Source organism: Drosophila subobscura, chromosome O, assembly GCF_008121235.1.
Source record: "Drosophila subobscura isolate 14011-0131.10 chromosome O, UCBerk_Dsub_1.0, whole genome shotgun sequence".
NCBI classification, from domain to species: domain Eukaryota; kingdom Metazoa; phylum Arthropoda; class Insecta; order Diptera; family Drosophilidae; genus Drosophila; species Drosophila subobscura.
The window spans coordinates 25,140,206-25,166,487 of NC_048533.1; the positions used below are offsets into that span (position 1 = coordinate 25,140,206).

Here is a 26,282-nt window from a genome sequence, read left to right on the forward strand (position 1 = left end):
TTACTCTGCGTGAATGCAAATGGAAAACACACGCAAATGCACAGATTCTGCAGAGATTTACAGAGGCGAGGGTATGCCGCGTATCTGTGCATCTGTATCTGAGTCCGCATCCGATTGCAGTGCAGGCCATGGAGAGGCGACCGACAGAAAGCAGAGTGCGAGAATGCCAGGCAAAATAAAATTAACTTTTTATGAGTGCTGTGCTGGGCTGTGCTGCTGCGAAGTGCTGCCAAAAATAAATTAAATTCAGATGATGAATAGAGTAACAAATTCTGTACGATATCATTAAACAAGCAAACAAAAAGAGAGAGAAAGAAAAAGTGAAATACAGCATATTGCATTTTAAGTTGAATTCCGAATATTGAAAGCCGAAATTAGTCAAATTTCAACAATCCACAGGCGCAGCCACTCCCAAAGAACTCATCCCTAGGGCTCACAACCCACTCGACCATGCCGAAACCCACTCTGTTCACACAAACACTACTCGTACACACTTAATATTATCCTCGAAACGACATATATACATAGATACAAAACCATTCACGACATGACACACGAATACAGTTGTCAACGAGGACGAAATAATGGGGGATGGATGGGGAAGGGGAAGGGACAGAGGAAGAGGAAGAGTGTGACAGCAGGACAGTAGGACACTAGGACAGTGGGTAAAGCAAACATGACAGGACTGAACAGAAACAGAAAACATAACAGGATATGCCACGACAGCACAGAACAGAACAGAACAGCAGGACAAACAAAAAGGACATTTAACGAACAATATAATCGAAATACACATTGTAATAGCATTAATAGATTGTCAAGCTTTATTACACACTATATTATAAATAGATGGAAACATAATAATAATAACAGTTATTATTGCAAATAATAATAATTATAATAATAATACCAACAGAAGACACACAAAGAGAAATATGAATAAAAATTTAATAAAAGCAAAATAACTCATTTGAGACTTTTTAATGGTGCGGAAAAGGACGAGAGAGTCCTCGTATGTGGAACATTTGACGACCTATTCCTGAATTGCAATCCCCCAGCATTTACCATCATTATGAGTCAGTTGGAAGTTGGCAGGAAAAAGAAGAAAATCGATTTGATGACATTTCCATAATGGAAAACTTCTCCCTCTATCTGTCTGTCTGTCTGTCTGTCTGTTCTCGTGCAGTCAAATCAATGTCTCTTCCTGTGCGCTTGATGGGAAAGTTCTCGCCAAACAGTGCCTGCCCAACTTCCTCAATATCCTCCCTCCTGTCCTCCTGTGTCCTTTTCCATTCACAGTTTCATCATCATCAGGCAATCTGCATAATTTGCCAGAGCCGTCCTCCTCCTTTGCCATTTCTCGGTGCACTTGCTCCGTATCACTTGTTGATCGTAAACGGTTTTTGGCATATCAAATTTCCGACTTTTTCCACCCATTCCCATTCCCCCCATTCTCATCATTCCCATCATTCCCATCATCGTCATGGCCCTTTCGAAGCGATAACCAAACTAACATTTGCAGCATTTCCGCGCCTAATCTCCGTTTCCCACTGTGCCGCCACCTCACAAATGCTTCAATAATGACTGCAGAGGAAGCAGCACCCACCAAGCATCCTCCCCACACCCATTCCCACTCGTAATAACATTTTCATCTTAATGCACTCGGAGAGAGCAGCACATTTAGTCAAAAGTTCCTCCCATTCACCTCTACCTCTGCCTCTGCCTCTGCCTCTGAGTCTGCAACTGCGTCAGCAACAACGTCAGCAGCATCCGTTTGCGGGCAAATCCACAAAACCACCAAGACCCGAGACCCAAGAGCCAAGAGCCAGGAGCCAAGAGCAAGCTGTAGCCATAGCCATAGCCATGGCCATAGCCATTGGAATCGACTGCTGCCACAGTTGCGTTACGGATAGAAACCCTCCAGGGATTGGCACGCATCGAGCACGTACTGCCACGACGACGACGACGACGACTACGACAACCGCAAACTGCTGCGATTTTCTAAATGTGATCTCCAATCCACCCTCCCACGTTGTCTCCCCATCTCTCTCTCTCTCTCTCTCTGGGCTTTCTGACTCTTTCATTACCTCTGGCAGCAGCAGTTCGTTCCACAGTTCCACTGTTCTGCTTGCTGTTCTGTTCTGTCTCAGCGTTACGTATGCAACATTCATTTTTGACAAGCATAATTTGCGGCTGGCCGAGGCACCAGGCACCAGGCACCAGAGAGCCATGGGGACCTGCCCCAACTCTGAGGCTTCTATTCCGGTTATTTACAGTTTTCATGGCCTGGCCCTGCACTTTTCTAATGCAAAAATGATGCACTGCACCCACGCGGCCCAAGCAACGAGTGTTTGTATTTGTATGTGGGCGATGGGCCGTGGGCAGTGAGCAGTGAGCGGGGAGAGGTGTCTGTGGTCAGACTGCAGGCGGATTGAGACGTGGGAGAGATGCGGTGCAGTCACAACATGCACTCAATGGAGGTCCAACTGGAGCCACCGCGACCGCCGTCGCCGCACTCCACCCGCCACAGTGGCAATGAAAGTTGGAAACCAATATTTGTGTGTGCGGGACAGAGAGAAGAGTGGAGAGCCCTGAGCCGTGTGCCCTTAGCTCGCCTTCAGGAGCGGCCCTTGCCTAATGGGTAATTGGTTGGGGCGCTGCAGGAAATCTGGGGGATGAGTTGCTCTGGCAACGAGGATAACTACTTCAAGTTGGCTCTCATTTCGTGGAACAACTGCAGGCGGATTGAATTAGCAAACTTCCTAAAACATTTTACGAAACTTTAAGGGTTCCTCAAACTTTTTGGGCCACACATTGCATAGAGCTGGCAATAATAATAATAGTAGTAATACGAAGGGGGAGCTACGCCTGCTAAATATTTAATTAAATTATAAATTGCACCTGAGATTCAGGGACGGGAGACCCTCAAAGTGTTGGAGTCCGCTCCTGCATGCGTAGGCAGGCAAAATAAATCTGTTTGCCAAACAGTTATTGCTCTTGTTTCTGGTCCGCTGCTCCGCTTCCACCATTCCACATCTAAAGCCAATGCCAACTCCTACGCCTACGTTGTACACCTCTCTCCCGCTCTCTCTCTCTCTCCCTCTCTCTGTGGAGCACTCTTTCTGGCAATATGTGCGCTCATTTTATGCTCTTGCATTTGGCAACGGCTCAATAATTGGCCGGTAGATTGGGAGGGACGGAGTGGCTTTCGACTAGCCCATGACTCAGGTGACCGCAAAGCTTTCTATAAATTTTAAGTCCATGGCAACGATTATGCAAGTTATCTATCTGCCGCTTGAGGCAGGGCCCTCGGTGTCGGGCTTCGGGTGGAATATCCACTCCACTTCAGCTGCCGCCTGTGGCGCAGTGTCCACAAAATGAAATTCAATATGTGTTATGAATGGCACGGCACGCATCCCGGCAGTGCCCGTCGCAATTCTACAGTTTTCCATTCCATACTAAAACCATTTTCTATTTTCATCTTCTTTTCCGCCAGCAAAACAAACAATGTCCGGATTTTGTAGAAACCCCGTGGCTGGCCGGCCAAGTGCTCAGCAATTTATGCCTGTCTGTCGGTGTGGCGTCGGTTGGGATTGGGAACTGCGAAAGCCTATCCACAGTCACATTGTTTTGCTCTCCGTCTCTCTCTCTCTCACACTCTCTTCACTCGGCAAATCAATACCCGCTGCTGCTTAATGGTACATTGCACCTCTGAAGGAAGTTTACCCAAACACACGCTGGTGGTATACCCTCATATAGTGGTATACCATCATGCCCTGTGCCTATCCGCTACCTGGCCATTGATTAAAGTGGTTCCTTTGCAAATTTATGTTCCGAATATTAACCGAATCGCTCCCCGGGGAGCACTCCCTCGCCATTCCACTCCACTCCGCTTCATCCGCATACAAGTTAAGAACTAAGTACATAAGTTATTCCCTTTTTTGTCTTACTTTGTCTAACACACAGCCTTAAGCAATCTGTTGCCCTCAGCAACAAAGTAATATTTTGTAAACAATGCTGACTCGCTATCAAGAGTTCTGCGCGCAGCAACTGTAAACGGACACCGTGTTGCTTGCGCAAGAATGCTGAGTCGGCACGCCGACTCGAGCGAATGGCGTGATGCATTGACTTTGTAGGGCTAACTTAAGTTCAAATATTTTCTGCAGCCTTCAGTCTGAAGAACACAGTATAACCAAACAGTTGAGTTTTTCTAATAAAGTTCTTGTGCTCCGGTAACTCCGTGAAAGTTTTATTATTGAAGTTATAATTGTTGACTAAGCATTAGCTAGCAACACACACAATACTAAATCCCATAGCAGCTAACACTGCCCACCGACGACATCCAATTACGCACCTGACGTGTCATCTACTAGAGCCTTGCCAGCAGAGACTACGCGGGACCGGATTGGATTAACTCATAGCAGCTAACACTGCCCATCAACAACATCCACTTACGCACCTGACGTGTCATCTACTAGTGCCTTGCCAGCAGAGACTACGCGGGACCGGATTGGATTAATTGGCGCCCAACCAATAAATAAGAACCCATTGTCATGTAAGTTCATAAGTGATTTCGGTTTGAAAAAATTATTACCGATACGTGTGATCTTAAAAAACAAGTAAAGTAATATTGCTGCTTTTTCTGTCAGCATTTCATTTTAAACGTTGCATACTTTTGCTAAAATTTGTTGCATACTTTTACCAGCGTTATTTTTTCAAAAAACATTGCATACCGTAAACAAAACTATTGCATACTTTTGTTGAAAATCGTTGCATACTTTTACCAGCGTTTTTTTAATAAAATATTGCATACCCCAAGTTACACTATTTTCTATTATTGCCAACAGTTTTACATGCCGACCTTTCACGATCGGCCTAAGTTTTGAAAAGTGCCAACCATAAGCCAATGAGTTGGAATTATAGAGAAGTAAAAGTTGAATATAATAGTGACGATAGTTGGGAGGGGGAATTAAATTGCTCAGTAGATCCTACTCCAGCAGACACCGCTGCAATTGAAGAAATGGAGCCAGCTCAACTTTTGACTATCGTTGAGGGTGCCGTCAGGCAAGCTTTGGCGCAACAACAAAATCAATTTCAAGCACAAATAACCGCCTTGGCTACACAAGTACAGAGTTTGCAGGTGGAAGCGCCCCAAATCATCACATACGAGAAAATTTCCGTCGATCCCGACGCTAAATGCGATATCCCCTTAGACATTATTAAATCTGTGCCGGATTTCACCGGTGCGCAGGACGAGTATGTAGCATGGAGGCAAGCAGCCATCTACGCGTACGAACTATTCAAGAATTTTCCAAAGAGCACTGCACACTACCAAGCGGTTGCGATCATTAGGAATAAAATCAAAGGCTCAGCTGGAGCCTTACTAGTGTCTCACAATACTGTCCTTAATTTCGATGCAATACTAGCTAGGTTAGATTGCACATACTCGGATAAAACATCCTTGCGTTTGTTGAGACAAAGTTTGGAGTTAGTCTCGCAGGGCGAAATGTCCCTCATGCAATACTACGATGATGTTGAAAAGAAGCTCACGCTCGTCACCAACAAAATCGTAATGTCTCACGACCAAGAAGGCGCCGATTTGCTCAACCGGGAGGTTAGAGACGACGCCTTACACGCTTTTATCTCCGGGCTTAAAAAAGTCATTGAGAGCGGTTGTGTTTCCTGCACAACCAAAAGATCTACCATCCGCTCTGGCCCTGGCCAGAGAAGCAGAAGCTAGCATTGAGAGAAGCATGTTTGCCAACTCTTACGCTAAAGCCTTGCAGGACCGAGCGCAAATTGCTGAGGGTAACAAAGTCCGTGCCCAAGGCAAACCGACCAGATTTAACAAAGATGAGCAAAATCAAGAGAGAAATCCCCATTTTGTGAAGCGCCAAAAGGGCGGGCCCCAGCCCCAGGCCCCTAAAGACAATCAAACCGAGGCTCCTCAGCCCATGGAAGTTGATTCTTCCTCCAGATTTAGACAAAAAACCGACTATAGCAAGCGTCAGGCTAACGAATCCAACGCACCAAAACACAAGAATTCGTCAGACCGTTCAACAGGTCAAAAACGCCAACGCGTTAACAATGTTGTACAAACAGACTCCAAAGAAGCTGTAACAGAGTACGACAAGGCAGCCAAAGAGGCAGTTGAAGAGTTAGACAGTGAGAACGAGTACGCACCTGGTGACGACTCGGTTAATTTTTTAGGGAACACTCCCGGCTTCCGTACATCGAACGGCGGTTGGCTGGGAGAACTCTGAAAATGTTGATTGACACTGGCGCGGCAAAGAATTATGTTAAGCCCTTAACAGAGCTAAGAACCATAACGCCGGTCGCCAAGTCATTCTCGGTAAACTCGATCCACGGGTCTACCGAAATCAAGCGCAAATGCTTGATGAATATTTTCAAACATACCTCCCCATTTTTTCTCCTCGACACCCTAAACTCTTTCGACGCGATCATAGGCTTCGACTTGCTAACACAAGCCGGGGTCAAATTGAACTTGGAAAAAAATACTCTGGAATACCAGGGTATATCCGAAAAACTCCAGTACTATCAATGTGCTGACGTGAACTTCACCGATGTCAACGACATCGTAGTTCCCCCTTCCGTAAAGAAACAGTTCAGGGACATGATACTCAGAAACAAAAAAGCTTTCTCAAATGCAGATGAAGCTCTCCCTTTTAATACTGCTGTTGTCGCTACAATCCGGACAGTAGACAACGAGCCCGTGTATTCAAGATACCCGAGCCTCATGGGTGTTTCTGACTTCATAAACAAAGAGGTCAAACAACTATTGGACGATGGCATAATTAGGCCCTCCAGATCGCCTTATAACAGCCCAACATGGGTGGTTGATAAAAAAGGCACGGACCCATACGGTAACCCAAAAAAGAGGTTGGTAATTGACTTCAGGAAATTGAACGAAAAAACCATACCGGACCGTTACCCCATGCCGAGCATCCCTATGATCTTAGCAAGTCTAGGAAAGGCAAAATACTTCACTACCCTCGACTTAAAGTCTGGGTATCACCAAATCTACCTTGCGGAGCATGACCGCGAAAAGACTTCGTTTTCAGTAAGCAGCGGCAAGTACGAGTTCTGTCGCCTGCCGTTCGGCCTGCGCAATGCAAGCAGCATATTCCAAAGAGCAATAGACGATATCCTGAGGGAGCACATAGGGAAGATTTGCTTTGTCTATGTTGATGACGTCATAATCTTTTCTAAAAACGAAACGGAGCACGTTCAGCACATTAACATTGTGCTAAAATGTCTACTCGACGCCAACATGCGTGTAGGTCCTGAAAAGACTCAATTCTTCAAAGAAAGCATTGAATTTCTGGGTTTCATTGTAACCAAAAATGGAGCAACATCCGACCCCAAAAAAGTTAAAGCCATTCAGGAATTCCCTGAACCAAAGAGTGTCTACAGTGTTAGATCCTTCTTGGGGTTAGCCAGCTACTACAGGGTTTTTATTAAAGACTTTGCCGCTATAGCTCGTCCGATATCGGACATACTTAAAGGGGAAAATGGTTCGGTTAGCAAGCACGTATCAAAGAAGATCCCTGTTGAATTCAACGAAGTTCAACGCGAGGCATTCCTCTGTCTGCGGAATATTTTGGCATCAGAAGATGTCATGCTAATGTATCCAGACTTTCAGAAACCATTCGACTTAACCACGGATGCTTCGGCCAGTGGAATTGGTGCGGTTCTCTCCCAAGGCAATAGGCCAATAACGATGATTTCTCGCGCTTTAAAACAAGCCGAACAAAACTATGCCACCAACGAAAGAGAGTTGCTGGCCATTGTGTGGGCTTTAGGCAGACTGCAGAACTTTCTGTACGGCTCTAGGGAAATTAACATTTTCACAGACCATCAGCCGCTCACGTTTGCTGTGGCAGACAAGAACACAAATTCCAAGATTAAAAGATGGAAATCTTACATTGATCAGCACAATGCCAAAATGTTTTATAAACCAGGCAAAGAAAACTTGGTGGCGGATGCCCTTTCAAGGCAAAACATTAATGCTCTACAAGATGAGCTCCGTTCGGACGCTGCAACCGTTCACAGCGAACTCTCCCTGACCTACACGGTCGACTCAACAGACAAACCATTGAATTGCTTTAGGAACCAGATTGTCCTGGAGGAATCGCGTTTTCCACTAGAGCGAAACTTGTTGCTGTTTCGCAGCAAAACTCGCCACCTCATCAGTTACACTGACAAAAGCACAATTCTTGATACACTCAAACAAGTTGTGAATTCTGGAGTCGTAAATGCAATACTTTGCGATCTCCCCACGTTGGCAAGTTTCCAACACGACCTGATTTTACTTTTCCCTGCTACCCAGTTTTGGCATTGCAAAAATTTAGTGCAGGATGTAACGGACAAAAACGACCAGTTAGAAATCATAACTGCCGAACACAATCGAGCGCACAGAGCGGCTCAGGAAAATATTAAGCAAGTACTCCGTAACTACTATTTTCCCAACATGGGCAATTTAGCCAAAGAAGTAGTGGCGAACTGCAGGGTCTGCACTAAAGCCAAGTATGATAGGCACCCGAAGAAACAAGAACTCGGGGAAACGCCTATACCAAGTTATACTGGTGAAATGTTGCATATTGACATTTTCGCGACAGACAAGAAACAATTCTTGACCTGCATAGACAAATTTTCCAAATTTGCAATCGTCCAACCGATATTGGCTAGAACAATAGTCGATATCACAGGCCCTCTACTACAAATTGTTAACCTTTTCCCCGCTACCAAGACAATTTTTTGTGATAACGAGGCAGCGTTTAATTCCGAGACCATCACTTCGATGCTCGGAACGCCTACGGCATTTGCATTGTAAATGCGGCCCCGCTTCACAGCACCTCAAACGGCCAGGTGGAACGCTTTCATAGCACTCTGACCGAAATTGCGAGATGCCTCAAGTTAGACAAGAAAATCAGCGACACTACAGAGTTAATCTTAAAGGCTACGATAGAATACAACAAAAGTTTGCATTCAGTAACCCGCGAGAAACCAATTGAGGTTGTTCACGCAGCAGCCGGTGATCGTCGCGAAATCGTCAAAGACAGGCTAGTTAAAGCACAGCAAGACAACATCAAAAGATGCAATGCATCCAGGCAAAACCGCGTTTTTGAGGTAGGAGAAAAGGTGTTCCAGAAGAACAACAAGAGGTTAGGGAACAAATTAACTCCCTTATGCTCAGAGCAAAAGGTCGAAGCAGACCTGGGAACGTCTGTCCTCATTAAGGGGAGGGTGGTCCATAAGGACAACCTGAAATAGGTGTTCCACCACAATTAGCTAGTAAGTCAAAGTAGAGTTAGAATAACGTCCTATACTGTTTATCCATTTCAGGTTTGTACTCACTTTACTTGTAGTACTAGCAGCGGTAAATGCTCGGATCACCGACTTCTCGCATGCCAACTACATTCCGGTCCTAGACGGGGAAGTACTGGTGTACGATCAACGTAGCTACCTGAGACACTCAAGTAACATTTCTGAATTTAGCAGTATGATAGATGAGACCGAAAAATTGTCGGATTCCTTCCCACAGTCGCATATGCGCAAATTATTAGACGTAGATACAGATCACCTTAGAACTATGTTATCCGTTCTTCAAGTGCATCACAGATTTGCACGAAGCCTCGATTTCTTAGGCACTGCCTTGAAGGTTGTTGCTGGTACCCCAGATGCTTCAGATTTCCTAAAGGTCCGCATTACAGAGGCTCAGTTGGTGGAGTCTAATTCCAAACAGATCATAATAAATTCGGAAACTCAAAAACAAATTAACAGGTTAACGGACACTATCAATAAAATTATCAGTTCCCGCAAAGGCGATTTGGTTGACACTCCTCATTTGTTTGAAACACTGTTGGCAAGAAATCGAATACTTAATACAGAAATTCAAAATTTAATACTCACGATAACGTTGGCAAAAGCAAACATAGTAAATCCAACAATCCTTGATCATGCCGATCTGAAATCACTTATTGAACAAGATACCCCAATAGTTAGCTTATTAGAAGCTTCTAAGATTAAGGTCCTTCAGTCCGAGAATATTATCCACATATTAATAGCTTACCCCAAAGTTGAATTTAAGTGCCAAAAGGTCTCTGTCTACCCGTCTCACATCAACAAACCATTCTGCGACTCGACGAGGACACGCTGGCGGAATGCGAAAGGGATACATTTGCAGTTACTGGTTGCACTGTGACTACACATAACACCTTCTGCGAACGGGCACGGCGCGAAACCTGTGCTAGCTCCCTTCATGCGGGAAACACCGCCAACTGTCACACCCAACCCAGCCACCTGAATGCAATAATGCCTATAGATGACGGCGTCGTGGTAATCAACGAAGCGACAGCGCGCGTCAGAACTGACGATGGCGCGGAAGTGACCGTCTCAGGAACCTTCCTGATAACTTTCGAACGGTCTGCAGCTATCAATGGCACGGAGTTCATAAACTTGCGCAAAGCATCAAGCAAACAACCTGGCACCGTGAGATCACCACTCCTAAACATCATCGGACATGACCCGGCACTAAGCATACCACTCCTGCATCGTATGAACGTCGACAACTTGCAGTCAATTATGGACTTCAAGGAGGAGGTAATTGCGGCTGGCTCACCTAAATATTGGTTCGCAGTTGGTGCAGTCCTGAACGTCGGACTAATTTGCTCATTCATCCTTTTTATGGTACTAAGGAGAAGGCGAGCATCATTGAAGATACAGAAGACTTTGGACAACTTTAATATGACCGAGGACGGTCATCATTCTGAGGGGGGGGTAGTTAAGAACTAAGTACATAAGTTATTCCCTTTTTTGTCTTACTTTGTCTAACACACAGCCTTAAGCAATCTGTTGCCCTCAGCAACAAAGTAATATTTTGTAAACAATGCTGACTCGCTATCAAGAGTTCTGCGCGCAGCAACTGTAAACGGACACCGTGTTGCTTGCGCAAGAATGCTGAGTCGGCACGCCGACTCGAGCGAATGGCGTGATGCATTGACTTTGTAGGGCTAACTTAAGTTCAAATATTTTCTGCAGCCTTCAGTCTGAAGAACACAGTATAACCAAACAGTTGAGTTTTTCTAATAAAGTTCTTGTGCTCCGGTAACTCCGTGAAAGTTTTATTATTGAAGTTATAATTGTTGACTAAGCATTAGCTAGCAACACACACAATACTAAATCCCATAGCAGCTAACACTGCCCACCGACGACATCCAATTACGCACCTGACGTGTCATCTACTAGAGCCTTGCCAGCAGAGACTACGCGGGACCGGATTGGATTAACTCATAGCAGCTAACACTGCCCATCAACAACATCCACTTACGCACCTGACGTGTCATCTACTAGTGCCTTGCCAGCAGAGACTACGCGGGACCGGATTGGATTAATTTACACAATCTCTCCCTTGCAAAAACAGCAAAAAAAAGAGCCAAAACTTTTTTCACAATGTACTCGTGTACTGGAACCAACAAACACACACACACACACACCAAGAAACACACACACACACAATCGTATACAAAAATGGGGCATGGCAACTTTTTTAACAGTTTTTGGATTTTGGAATACAAATTATGTAAGTAATCTCAATTTATTGATATATGGAGATGCATGTTTACACGTGGAACAGAAGTAGCAAGAGCAGGGGGGGACATGGGACAAGGGACAGCAGGCACTCCGACATTGTCGCTGTCTGTCTGCCCGAGTGTGACCCTTATGAATGGGCCAACTTTTGTCTTTCTTCGTCGCTTTTTATGCCCCCCGAAGCATTATAATTTGCCATGAATATATGAAAACCGTTTGTAGAAGTTCAACCGTTTTCCCTGGGTTCGACTGAGGGTGGGATGGGAATCATGGGACGAGTCGGGCCGGGACCGGCCCTACCTACTACAGCTGGGGATTGTCAGCCTGGGAAATGGTTTATGTAATGGGATTCATAACTTGTTTACCTGTTAGCCCCCGGGTTTTATGTCCATATCTACTCGAGTGGTGTAGCATCATCCTAGCTTGTCCTACTTTAATATGCCTTTTAATTTTAATTAAACTTCTCCAAATTGTGATTAAAGGCTTCTGTGTACCTTTGCCACCCGCCCGCCCCTTGATCTATGTATTCTAGTTTCAAGGCCGTTAGCCGCATTGCAAATTTATACAAATGTTTCTGCATTTCGGTGTATTATGAAGCTAATTATTATACATTCAGATGAACGTGATAATCGTGGAAAACTAAACTAATTTTACGGAAAAAGCCAGCTATTTATTACTGCTTGTCTATAGTTGTCTATTGAGTGTGTCCTAAATCTACCTAATTGGTATTCATGCATAGATATGAACGGGTATTTATGTACTTATGTATGTATATGTACGAAAATATTAAACACCAATTAATACTATTGCTGCGCTTTGAATATCTTAATTTAAATTTAAATTTATCTCTAAGCATTTGTTTTATGGACTGTTCCGTGAAATATGTCCATTTATTAATTGCCAATTGTTATTCAAATATTTGCTTATTGTTGGAGAAATTATGCAGATAATGCAGTGGTACATTTGAAAAAGTAACGAATTCGTTTAGAGAAAGCAACAAGCATTGCGGCGAATTCACACAGGCGGTCGTCAAAAAACCCATTGTCGGACGTTTGAGTGTTCGGCGCTAATTGTTACCAATTTTAAGTGTTACGCACGGAATGAACAATATATTGTACACATTGGGAAAGATGTTATTTAATTAACGAAAACAGGGTACATTCCATAAATAAATGGTACCAAAACTTATGTATGTATATGGGCCAGCAACATGCTGCGAAAAGCAGTGTGCAGTGTGCTGCACTGCTTCCCAACATTTGGCACGGAATAAGCAACATTTAGTACCCCTACTTGGAGGAATATCTTGTAATTTAAGTAATGTTGGAAATCTCAGGCTCCAATCAAGGCATTAACAAGAAATTTGTATTTTAATATACATTTATGTAAATAGGGTATACAAAATCCGATACTATCCGATACCTACCAGTTGACAAGCATTTGTCAAACACGTAGCAATCCATTCCAACTGACGTAACGTTTTATGCTATTTTTGTTTGTTGACCTTTTAAGTTTTAAGCTGAATGTGTAAACATTCCAAGAGGAAGTCGTAAAAACTATCTAATATTGTGAAAAATTGATTGATAAATCGGATAAAATTATAATTTAAGCGCGGAGAGTCCTAACTAGCTAGTAATATCAAAAAGAACATCAAAATCGAGAAAATTAATTTAGGCTTCGGTATATTTACGGTATTTTTTTCAAAAATAAAAGGTATACTTTGGTTTATTTATGAGGGTCCAGCGGCATATTTTATTGATAAATCCACAGTCACACTGGCGTAGCAGGTCCGCGGCAATTTTTGCAAAAATAAAAATATGAACGTCAATTAAGTAAGGAAAACGGTGCGTCGATTGCACACAGCCCACAATCTGGGTCAGCGTTGTGGTGTGAAATTGTTTAATCATTGTGCAGGATAAAAGAGAAGATAAAAGAGACCATAACAGCCACTCGTCGCCGTCGCAAGAAAAGAAATTGGTAAGACACACATATTGCCTGTCTTTCTCTCGCTCCCCATGCTTGACGGGGCCAGCCAGCAGCTATTACTTTGTATTTACCGAGTGCACATTTTGTTTTGCAGATCCACACACATTGCGGCAGCCACACCAACAAAGAGAGTAGCAGCAGAAGCAGAAGCACAGTTTCGCCAGGGGAAACACTCGATAGCGGGAGAGTGGAACCAGAATATCGCTCAAATTAGCTGATCTGTCGATCCACGACATGGACGCAGTCGCGTCTGGTGACTGCGACATCCTCCCAGGATCTCTCTGAAGGTGGGTGCTCGTGTACATGCCAATGCGCGTGTGTGTATGTGTGTGCAAAGGCCTACCACGATGCGTAGTTTGCGCAAAATGTAAGAAGCGATTGCCGCCACTCGCTGAAGTAGCTCGATGACGCAAAAAAAAAAACAGTAGAACAAAACCAACAACACGCAAGAACAACCACAGTCAGAGCAGCAGACGGCATCGCCGCACCGAAAGGCAGGCAGGCGGGCAGCGTAACAGTTTGCATTTTATACATAGATTTGCCATTTTGAGTATTCGTCACATCTGTTCGTTCACGGCCTCCCCTCCCAGTACCCAGTACCCAGTTCCCAGTCGTGATTTCTCGCAGTTGCTGTCGGTGCGCACGTTCTAGAATTACTCTGCTCTACTCTATAGTATTATCGTTTATAATCTTTGCAGTGAAGCGGAGCTTTGCTACACCTACATGGAATCGGAAAGCAGCGACAGCACGGACAGCGTGAACTCGATACCGCGTCCTGAATTCGAGGCCCTCTCCGCCATCGACAGCCCCCAGCCAGTGCTGCTCCTTCTGGCGGATAGTCATGATACGGAGCCCAGCATGCCACATAAGCGACCAAAGTATGTGGTGAGTGCCCCGCCCGGGTCGGCTGCTGGCAGCAGCAACTCATCAAACTCCAGCCCGTCGGCTACAATGGGCCCCTCGCTCACCATGAAACTGACCAAGGTGCCGTCACAGTCGCACGTGCTGGACCTAAATCCACTGGGAACGTCAACACCGAAGGAGTCCAAGGCGCCGAAAGTGCCCAAGGAAATGATTGCCCTTCAAAAGTCCCAAATGGAATCGGAGGTGCTAAGCAACTTTGTGGCCGGTGGCTCAAAGTTGAAGCGGCGCAAGTCGCGCTTTGCCACACATCAGCTAATGAAAGAGGCCCAGGAAGCCCAGGAGGCGTCGTCCCACAAGTCTTCCTCCAGGCCCAGGAGCCGCTTCAAGAACAAGAAAAATGAGTTTAAAAAACGCAGCAAGAGCATACCAAACCCATGCTGGGACGCAGACGACACCGATTGGGCAGCGGGCAAGAAGCTGGCAAAGAAAGCGCGCCAAAAGCGGGGACGTTCGATGGTCAACGATTGCGAAGAACGCCAGCTGGGGCTCGATGCCGATGACAGTAATAGTAATTCAACTGTGCGACTGACACCCATCAATCTTCGCCCTCGCAGCAAGACCCATTCGCTTAGCAATAGCTGCAGCAATGAGGAGCAGCGCCCCACGAAGCGCGCCAATCTACGCACCGAGAACGTTGAGTTTGCCAAGAAGCATAGCGCCTTCCTGGACAGCATCATAAATGATCCGGAAGTGGAACATAACCCTCAAGCATCAAACGAAGTCAATGGCGAGTGGAACAACAGCTCGGTGGGCGGTGAGACAGAGCCGGATCTGTCGTTGTTCTTGGATTTCAGTACTTCGAAGGAGCAAGAGCCCGAGGACAAAGTATACGACCGATTGATGCGCATCTACCAGCCCCCGCCACTGGTAAATAATAGAAACAACTTTCAATGCAACATCTTCATAACTTCTCTCATGTTTTGTTGATTTTAGAACGGTTGGGATCCCTTCTGCTGGAAGTGCAAGACCCCCGGCAATATGCATCCGTGCAGCAAGTGTGTTCGCTCGTTCCACTCCTACTGCGTGCGTCCAGCCACCACGAAATTCGATAGCTCCTGGAAGTGCCCCGAGTGTGTGCTGATCGAACTAGCCTCCAAAAGGTGACCCCAAAAACGTTCACCCCACAAATGCGTGCATTTTTCTTTATACAGACAAGTTTTGGGTTTTTCAGGTCGCGTCGCAACGAACTCACGTCCCAGCAGCTGAGCAGAGGCCTGTTATATTCGCTCGCTCGCATGAAGCTAGTTTACGGGGTAAGTGATTATGCTGCATACATACATGTGTACATATGTATACATACATATTTGTGTATGTATCTCATATCGCCATCAAGATTTTAAATTATCTTCGACACATTCGTTTGCTTTGACGATTCAAAATAAAATCATGCGAAAATATTTTGCACAAACAGCAAAAAGCATGTGGGATATACGAGATGTTTGTCTGTCTTTCTGTGTATGTGTGTGTGTGTGTCTTGTATTTTCCAATGTGCTGCTGTTGTGTGTGTGTTTGTGTGTTTCTTGCTCTCTTCCCCCTACTACTCGCTCACGCTCCTCTGCTACTTGTATTATCTCTGCAGTGACGAAATGTACTTCGAGTAGACACCTGAAATGTCTCGCTGGTTTATTGGTTTTCGCTGTCTCTCTCTCGCTCTCTCCCTCTCTCGCTCTCTGTGGAAACGCGTCGGAGAAGGCTTCAAATGCAATGAGCCACGTGCCCTGTCTAAGCTGTAGCCTATAACTGTATGTATGCATGTTTGTGTGTATATGCTTAAGCAATAGTTTGAATCATTTTACGACTCACGTGCTATACTTATCTGCATTCAATGGCCAGCGAAGAGCACCAGAGACTGGCATACTTGTGCGACTGATAAATGGTTTGCTTGATACCAAAATTTGATAGTTTGAGCTGCATAATAATACCATTTAATATGTACACATGTACGTTCCTCCTTTCTGTTTTCTCTCAAACTAAACTCTGTTTTCAGACTTTGTTCCTTGTTTCTGCACCATTTAGCATACGTTCTATGGGGGCATTTATGAATTTATGTACCTAATATTATGTACGGACACGAAGCAGGCCAATGGTCTACACAAAGAAACCATTTAAATATGAGTTAATTATGAAGGCATTTGGAGTGGGGCTTGGCTTTCTCTCGCTTGGATATGCTTAAAATGTGCGCAGCGTGGAACACCATTAATTAATTAATTCATTTAATGCTAACGCTAACGCCGCCGTCTGCCAGGCATTTAGGCATTGGAAACAATTACACCAGCTAAAGACTCGTAATTTGATGTACATAATGGCGACCATTTCCTATCTCTGGTCTACATTTAGGTTCATGCCAGTGGCAGGAAACGCCTGTAGAGGAAACAATTCATGCCGCTGCCTTGCTTTTGCTTTGTGAAACTTGTTTTTTTTTCAGCCATGTAATCCAAGAATTAACATTTCCTGTGTCTGCTTGCAGCTCCCGAAGCTGCGATCGCCCAAGGATGTCTTGCCGGAAACCTATAAACAATTCTTCGTGCATGTCGTGACCCTTCAGAGCCTGGCCGAGGGCATCGAAAACCAAGCCTTTGTCAGTGCAGATGCATTCATGAGCGAGGTCAAGTGGATTCATCACAATGCCCTGATATTGGACCCTGGAGGTACGTTAGCAGCAATCGAATTGTGACCTCAATAACACTCCTTTCGATTGCTTTCGTTTTGCAGACATCAAGGTGGAGACGCCGGCGAAGAACTTGCTGAAGGTGTGCCGCGAGGAGACCATGGAGATAGACACCTGCCCCGAGTGTTATTTGAATGCCAACTCCAGCGAGGAGTGGTTCGTGAAGGTGTGCCACCGTCCGCATCTCTTGCTCTGGGCCAAGCTCAAGGGCTTCCCCTACTGGCCGGCCAAGGCAATGGGCTTGACCGAAAAGGGCACGGTGAACGTGCGCTTCTTTGGCAAGCATGATCGCGCCCATGTTCATGTGAAGGATTGCTTCCTGTACTCGGCTCAGAATCCCAATGTACAGACCGGTCGTCGCATGGCCCGGGAACTGGAAGATTGCATCGTTGAGGTGGAGATTCACATTGGGCACATCAGGCGGAAGATTGGCACCTTCCACTATGCCCCCTATCGCACACCCTACGATCCCGCCGAGGAGGAGCAGCAGCTCAAGAACATGATGCCAGGCATGTACGCGGTCAACGATCACGTTATGGAGCCGGCCAACAAGACGCCGTTGCAGTATCTCATTCGCAAAACGGCGGACAGTAAGTTGTCCATGGTGAAGAAGACAAAGGCTGCCACAGAGTCGGGCAATGAGTCGTCGGATCAGTCGGCTAGTCCGACAAAGACAAAGAAGCTGCCACCACCAGCGCTGCCGCCGCCACTACCCCGACTACCAGCGTCGCAGCTTCAGGGGCTAGAACAAGCCACGGTCACGGCCTCCAGCAGTGAGCATGTCAAGCAGAAGAGCAACACCTACGAGGTCATACCCCGTTCGGCCGAATCGCTGACCGACTCTCGCTGCAAAGTGCTGCTCAAGCGGAAGAACCTGGCAGCAAAGACCTCACCACTCTTCGTCGCCGCAGTGGAGAATCCAGAGGTGGTCGGCAAGAGGCGCAAACATTCCGTGAGCGATACCAGCGGCACCTCCGAGTCGAGTCGTCGCGAGAAGCATGCGCATGCCCGCAAGCAGCTGGCAGTGCAGGAACAGGCAAGGGCACAAGCACAGGAGCAGGAGGAGACGCAGGAACAGCAAGCGAATAATCGAGTTGAAGCGAAGCAGGAGAAGAAGGATGATTCCCTCTTGTCCGAACTTGATTCGGAGATGCAGTTACAATTCTCTGACTCACAGAACGACACCCCGACCGATCCTCTCGGCGGATTGGTGGATAGCGTTAGACGTCGTCAGGGCGTGACCATCACCAGAATATCACGCGAGCAGCAGCAGCAACAACAACAGCAACAGGCTGCCTCGTCTAAAAGTGTCGCCCCCTCCCCAGAAGTCGCCAAGCCAGTGGCCAAACCGACACCGGAAAGAGCCGAGACAAAGGGCATGAAGAGGTGCGAAGTTGAGCGTCAGCAGGAGCAGCTCATCAAGAAAGTGATTCCATTTTTCGAAGTTGAAGTCAAAGCCGAAGTGATATCGGAACCGGAGCCCGAAGAAGAAGCTCCCAAGCTGGAGGAGTGTGCCCCCAAGCCGCAAGAGCCCGCCAAGAAGTCACCCAAGCCAGTTAAGGAACATCAAAAGCCACCGGCAGAGAAGCCACAAAAGCAGAGAGCACAGAAGGAGCCAAAGGAGAAGGCAGCTAATCCACCACAGGAACCGAAGATCACAGTGCCTGTGCCCACACCACCGCCAGAGCCAGTCGAGGCTCAGCCTGCTGCTGTCGCAGTTGCGGAGCTTGTGACGATCAAGGAGGAGATTTTCAGTGAGGAGGAAACGGAAGTGGAAACTCCAGCGGATGTGGAAATGGAGACGGAGACAGAGATCCACAGGGTTAGACGCAGCTTGTTATTGCCACAGGTAATGCCGACACAGGCAATGCCGCCGCCACCGCAGTCACAGCCCCCCGAGGCAGTGCAACCGATGCGCGAGGAGACGCCCACAGTGCGCTATGTGGGCGATACGTCCATCCAAAAGATCAGCCACAAGCAGGCAGCGGCCAAGGCCATGGATGCACCATCCAAGCGCCGAGGCGTACCATATGGCCCACTGCCGCTGTCGGGGCAACCATCCACCTCGCCAGCGCACTCGCCAGGGCCCGTGCCGGGCGTCAAGCCGCATGGCGTGTACGTTGCGAGCAAGCCACCGACGCCTGCGCCGCCACCAAATCTGCGACTGAAAGGTGAACGCAATTCCACTCAAACGCTGCCGCAGACGCCACCGTCGCTGAGTGGTCTGCCCTGCTCGTCCCCCACCACATCGAGCCTGCTGCGATCCAACATGGTGGTCATACCGGTGGAGCAGACGAGCAGTCTGATCAGCCCCATGACGATACCAGTTCCTCCCCTGAGAGCCGTGTCCAAGATCACGCTCCAGAACTCGACATATCTACCGAGCATTCCCGTTCCCCCTGGTCCCCAGCTGGGCTCCGTGCTGTCCATGCCACCGCCTCTGGCGGGTCTGAGCATTCCCCAGATGGGCACGCCCACAGCCACATCCACAGCCACATCCATGCAGCCCACCATGGAGCCGGGTGGCCTGCTGGCCAATGCACTCAACGGACTGCCCAGCGAGACCTTGGTGAGCAGCGAGTCGACCCGCAATGACTCCTTCTTGGCCATGAATGATGTACTCATGCGCTCCGGTCCGCCCAAGCTGGTGCCGCGTCCCTGCGGTCCGCTGCAGTCGGATGGCTCCCAAATCTATCCATCGCAGGCGGGGCCCGTCTCTCAACGTCTCAAAGACAATGCACACAAGGTGAGCCAGTCCCTAATAATAATTCCCATAAGCTCTATTAATACTCGTTTTGTTTGGCTGCAGATCACGGACTACTTTATATCCGTCATCGAGGACACGCTCACCGATCTGGGTGCGGGTGATCAGGATATGCTGCAGGCTCGCGTCACCAGCCTCACACTGGAGAACGAGCGCCTCAAGCAGGATTACAACCGCAAGATATCGGAGATGAAGCGCACCCACGAGCAGAAGATCAAGGAGCTGCACAAGGCGCAGGAGCAGGAGCACAAGCGCATTATCAGCGAGATACGTCAGCAGAGCACATTGGAACGCATTCATGCCGTTGACGAAACCAAGCGGAAACAGTGGTGCGCCCATTGCATGCGTGAGGCGCAGCTTTACTGCTGCTGGAACACCTCGTACTGCGACTATCCCTGCCAGCAGGACCACTGGCAGCGTCACTCGACCACCTGCGGCCAGGCCGGCGCACTGGGACTGGGGGAAACAATCGATTTAACGCCCCCGCCGGTATCCGAGCCAACCCGCCTCAGGCCCAAGCCAACGACTGCCAGTCCAACGGCCACAGTGACTGCGAGTCCGATGGCCACAGTGACTGCTAATCCAATGGCCACAGCTACTGGGAGTCTGATGGCTACAGCGATGCCAGTACCGACATCAATGCCAGCACCAATACCAACGCCTGCACCCAGTAACGTGATTCCCGCCCCACAGTTGCATCGGTCAGCGCTCAGTGGGATTCCTATGGTCACTGCATCGGGATCGGGAACAGCCTCTGGATCTGGTGTACCTGTTGCCCTGCCAGCTCCCAAAAAGTGGCAGACCATGATGTCCTTTACGGGTCTTCCCACAAATCAAGAGAGTCTGCTCAAGCAGTCTGGTCCCCTGCTGGCCGGACTGCCATCCAGCACATGTGTGCGCCCAGTGGTCAGCGCCACGCAAACATCCGCGACATCAGTCAGCAACATGATCCACACGACCTCGTTAATAACACCAGCAGCGCCATCATCGACTGCGCATATGGGCACCATCATAACCGGCCCGCGCAACACCATGAACGCGTACAACAACGCCATGAGCTATGCCAGTCGACTGCCCACACCTCAGTCGATGTCCATGCAGCAATACAGTTTACCAGTAGGTTGCCCTTCAGCCATTGCCCAGCTCCATTCGATTAATGTGTGACTTTTCATTGATTCCATTGAAATATTTGCAGGTACCCATCTCTGTGCCCAACAACGTTGTGCCGTCGTACACTGTGCTGGCAGAGCAGCCGCCAAAGCCAAGGTCCACGGGTCGCAGGGGACAAAACCGCAACCGCAACAACGCAAACTCCAACGCCAACAATGGCAACAGCACGATGGGAATGCGCCACAACCAAGCGAACCAAATGCAGTTTCAGCAGTAAGGATTGTCACTGCAGGAGGAGTACATACATAATTTCCCACCCGAAGAGACAGCCTGTGATGGAGGACGAAATCTTTTCTACATGATTCCCAGATATTAAGAATATCTCAAAACAGAAGTTTTTTTTATGTTTTTTTCTTTACCACGTTACCCATTGAAGGGAGGAGAAGGACCATTATTAAGTATATTAACCGCACTTGATATCATTTACACAACTAAAAGACGTCTTTTGCTTGCAGATAATTTCATTAAAGCTTTGGCAGCGAACCTACCAGAGATTACGAGAAAGGATCTCGCACCGACGGAGTGTGTAAAAAAGTCATTTTTTGTATAATTTTCAATTTTTAGTAGAATAAGAAGGACAGTACACCACTAAGTAGTTAGGCTAAGAACTGTGAACCGCATAGCCAGTATGCCCATAAGAAGAACTTATGCAAAACACAACTAAGAATCATCCCCTCACATTCTCAGTCGAAGAATCAAACACATTGCATCGATTACATAGATTTTATGTATTAAAACTGAAACAAGCAAAGCTGCATTACTGAAGTTATAAGATAGAAACGTAAGCCGTAACTAAACTGTATAGATCGTTCGAATGATTATTTAATCTTGATTTATCGGTTAAACAAGTAAATGTTTAAGCAATTAAAAACAGACACCTGTAAAACGAAATGTATTCTCCCTTAATGATAATAGTTATTGCCACAGAAATGGTCAATCAATGTCCAACTTCTTGAAGTTGCCCTCGATGCCAAAGAGATCGGAGACGGTCTTGGCTTTGCCGGGTCTCAGTTTCTCATTCACCTGATGGCGCGTCTCAAACTCGAGCATTTCCTTGCGATTGTCCAGCAGTTTCTTGTAGTAGATCTCTGGAAAAGTGTCAACAAATAATATTTATAATCCATGTAAACTATAATCTTAGGCTCACCCCTGGCCACATTGGTCTCCTCTCCCAGTCCGCCGTAGTCCTTGGGCAGCATTTCGCGCGGCACAAATTTATAGAAATCATTTATGTCATTGTGCATGTGGAGAACACTTGACAGTTCCTTCTTCATAAAAGGATTCATCAGAGCCATAATCTTGTCCATGAACGGCACAATGTTGACAAAGTGGAAACCAATCAGTCGTATGGCAGCCGCTTCCTACAGCAAAGAAAAATCTAACATTTGCTTTGACAAGGAGTCTGGTAGGTTACCTGCAGGTAGAAGAGGAATTTCTTCATTTGGAGCAGTCCAATGCGTGCCAAGTGGCCCAGGGCGCAGCCCTTCAGATCGATAACAATCACATGTCCCGGCTGTATGCCATCCTCGTACATCCAGTAGTCGAATATCATGCAATATCTGAAAGTGCAAAGCAAACAAAACAGAGAACGATAAGGCAAGGCATAGAGATATTAGTAGCCCCCATTATAATTGTTATTAATTTAATTGTTTTATTTTAATTGAGAGCCATTATACCGAGCGCACACATCAACTGAGATCTGTGCGAGTGCCAGATAGTGCCTGAGTATCTATAGCTAAGTGACTAACTACTGTAACTGTTTCTGTTTCTGTATCTTGTGTGCGTGCACGGACAACTGTTTGGGTTCGCTTCTCGGGGTTGGGGTTGTGTTCGGGGTGGGCACCGTTGACATTAAACACTTCGGACCTTAATCTCTTCATGTTTCAGTGTGGCTTGTCATAATCACGCTACACGTCCCACAAGCAAATGACGTCCAAATTGCACTTAACTAACTTGGCAATAATTGTCGGCCATTAATACTAAAGTTGAGCAAGTGTTCGGGGAATTCGGACATTGCTTTTTTGACTTGTAAGTCGAAATATATATATTCGAAAGGCATGTGTAAAAATAGCCACTAGCCAGGCAGAGCAGGAAAGTAATTTGCAGAAGTATTAGGCATGAGTAATCCGAGTTAATCTTTCGATTCTGTATCTCACTTACAGCTTCATGGCATCCGCAAAGTTATAGTTCGATGCATTGAGGTCTTCCAGCTTGGCGACAATCACACGATAGCCCTCGGGCGTGGCTCCAGGCAGGGGCACAATGGAACTGCAATTACACTTGGAAATAATTTGGATAGAATTCTCAGTACTCAAGCTTGGGTCCTACATTGTCTTCATGGCACGCCGCAGCTCGGGTCGCTCGCAGTCAAGGTTCACAAAGAACTCATCCAGGTGTGTGCGTGCGGTGAGATTGATGTCCAGGACTTGCTTTGCCACCTCCATGCTGTAGCGGCAGGCGTGGAAGAAGTGCAGGGCTTCGCCCTCCGAAAAGTGATCCGAGATGTGGGGCTGGGCATGGATCCATTCGACAAACTTTTGCACCTCCGAACGCTTGATCTCCGGAAAGCGGGCATATTGTTCCTCCAGATCGGCCTCCTTCATCTCTTGCTGGCACTGCTCCTTATTGGATGGACGGATGGGATCTGCGGAAGTTGCGAGTGCAAGTTCGAGGAGTACTTTTGATTTTAGCGATGCTCGTGCCCGAAACGCGTTTCCAGCTAACGGCGGTCGACTGTCGAATGAAATGGAAATGGAAGCTGTTTGCTTTCGCAAGTGAAACTGGTTGGGTTGTCTGTTGTCCGGCGATTTCGGCATGCAATTTCAACTACGTTCGGGATCGCATCGGGAGTCGATTGTGGGCTGGTGGCTGCTTGCTCTGGGGGGAAGTTGGGTATGAGTCCCCAACTGTGGCGTGGCGTGGCGTGTGCTAGCCGAGACGCAGACAGCGGGCAGCAGACGCTGCTGTTTTGGGGGAAAACTGCAACTGGCTTTCGTTCGTTCATCGTCGTCGACGTCGTCATCGTCATCGGCTCATTTCACTTCCATCCATCCACTTGCGTGAAAATGTAGTTTTTCCTCTCTCGCCAAACTGTTATTATTTTTATTATTCTCTCTCTCTCTCTCTCTCTCTGTTTCTTTGTATCTTTTGGGTTGCATAACATGTGATCAAATGATTGGGCGGTCGGATCCAAGGCGAATGGCCTGTTATTATTTCGCATGGCGTGTGCTGGGGCCGACCGAGGGGTTCCAGCTCCTTCATCAAATCCAAAATGTGATGCTTGAGTGGCGAAAGGGAGTTATGATATGTGTTTGGTTTTTGTGGGATCAACTGAAGGTGGACGTAGACGTAATAAACAGATACAAATTATGGGACGGTGTAAAGTTTGTGGAGATCAATCTTTTGTTGTGAAATTTGAGCTAAAAACTATCTTATAAATCTTCTAGATAGATGGAAGTTTATAGGCAAAAAGAGATAGGTAGCGTCGTATTCATATTAAGTCGCAACAGGCTGAAAATATTTACAAAGAACTGGCATTAAAGGGGTTTCATGATATAAATGTTCTTCGCAAATGTCCCTACAATAAACGAGTCTCTGCTCTGTCTGGAGTACCACCATAGACAGAGGATGGAACTGCCCTAAGTGGGCATTGAACGCAATCCAAATACCATCTCCTGATGTGCCAGGCTGCGAGAGTGGCCACGAGAGTAAACTGGAACCACTCAAACGAAGCATCCTTCAGCCAAATAAGATGTCACCACTCCATGGAGTTCTCATGGCGCTCTTCTCCAGATAGATCATTCCTCTAGCTGCAGTCACACAACCTGGCTGCAACTTGGTCTTCTTCTTTTGCCACACAACTACGACGGCCTCATTTCTGAGGCAGACACTTGACATTTTGCCAGCAGCAGCGGCAGCAGCAGACACCAGCCAAGCCAAGCTCAGGCCAAGTGGACGACAAGCAACCTGGCAGCCTCTGGCTGTTGCTGTTGCTGTTTCTGTGGCAGTGGCATGCTCAGAGCTCCGCTCCGCTCAGCCGGTGCGCCACTTTGGCGTGTCTGAAATTCCAAACGGATTAGAAGCCGCGCGCAAAGAGCAAACGGCAAATGTTTGCTGCCAATGGCAGCCCAACCAGTTTACGCGCCAGAGAAGGCCTTGTATTATTTTGGCCCCAAAGCTGGCAGCGAATCAGTGGCAGTGGCAGCGGCAGAGGCAGCGGCAGAGGCAGGTGTCGCGTGGTGTCAGCCTCGAGTGTCCATCGTCCAACTAGGCAACTGCCATGCCGAAATTAATTATCAATTCCTCCAAACTCAAACACAAGTCGGAGTCCAAGTTCGACTTGCAGGTGGGGTCAGGCGGCAGCACACTGAAGGGGACTGAGGCCAGACATCAGTTTTTTCGCAATGCTGACCCAAAAAAAAATCAATCGCAGGAATGTTTGCATGCTAATCGGGGATCAGGTTTTGAGGCTCACGATGATCATGAAGGTGCTGCTGGCAGATACTGGTACTCCGACTATGGCTGTTGCCTCTGGTGGTTGATGATGATGTTGTCATCGTTTGGCAACTTGTGTCGACGTTTTATGTTGCCGTCACGCACCGAGTCCTATGTCGCCTTGTTTTTTCGTGTGTCTGTTTCTTTCGTTCTGTGTACGCGCGCGCACTCTTGTCCTCCTTTGGCCCTGCCCAGTTTTTTGTGGCTGGCTTTTATTTGTTCTTTGCCATTTTTCACGCATTTGACTGCATTACTTAACCTCAATTTAGCTGGCGACGTGCCTCACTCCCATTACACTCCCCACTCCCAGTCCCCGTTCCATTCCCCGTTCCATGCCCATTCCATCCTCGGGCAAATGTTGCCGTTGCCGTTGCCCGTTTCCGTTGGCCGCCGCCGAAGCTCCGTTGGACAAATGAAGTTGTCGCGTCGGTTTACAACAATTTGCATAACTGCCCCATGCACCCTGCCTCCCCCCAATCCTCTTGAGACGCGCAAACGTGAGCGGTGAGCGGATCCTGTCCTGTTTCAATTGTCGATCGATGGAGCCGCAGCACCCCGGCCTCAGCCCTGACTCATTTGTATGGATTGCCCTGCTGCCGTCTCCTCTCCTCTCCCGGCTTCTTTCTTCTCTAACAATTGAATGGTGTCGCTGCGGATGGGCAGAGGGTA

General features: G+C 47.2%; 2 protein-coding genes across 2 annotated transcripts; one reads left to right on the forward strand and one right to left on the reverse strand.

Moving 5' to 3' along the window:
• Positions 1 to 13,377: 13,377 nt before the first annotated feature.
• LOC117896393 (protein kinase C-binding protein 1) lies at positions 13,378 to 21,777 on the forward strand. The gene is made up of 10 exons (XM_034804698.1): positions 13,378 to 13,584; positions 13,688 to 13,880; positions 14,292 to 15,384; positions 15,451 to 15,617; positions 15,689 to 15,770; positions 16,985 to 17,165; positions 17,230 to 19,931; positions 19,995 to 21,065; positions 21,145 to 21,517; positions 21,575 to 21,777. Exons 3-9 carry the CDS (start codon positions 14,317 to 14,319, stop codon positions 21,334 to 21,336), a joined length of 5,463 nt encoding a protein of 1,820 aa, XP_034660589.1. The 5' UTR covers positions 13,378 to 13,584; positions 13,688 to 13,880; positions 14,292 to 14,316; the 3' UTR covers positions 21,337 to 21,517; positions 21,575 to 21,777.
• A 135-nt stretch (positions 21,778 to 21,912) lies between these two features.
• LOC117896394 (alpha-tocopherol transfer protein-like) lies at positions 21,913 to 23,918 on the reverse strand. Its single transcript, XM_034804699.1, has 5 exons — positions 23,448 to 23,918; positions 23,280 to 23,387; positions 22,534 to 22,678; positions 22,267 to 22,480; positions 21,913 to 22,207 (listed from the first exon to the last, which is right to left on the reverse strand). Exons 1-5 carry the CDS (start codon positions 23,720 to 23,722, stop codon positions 22,053 to 22,055), a joined length of 897 nt encoding a protein of 298 aa, XP_034660590.1. The 5' UTR covers positions 23,723 to 23,918; the 3' UTR covers positions 21,913 to 22,052.
• Between the last annotated feature and the right edge of the window lie 2,364 nt (positions 23,919 to 26,282).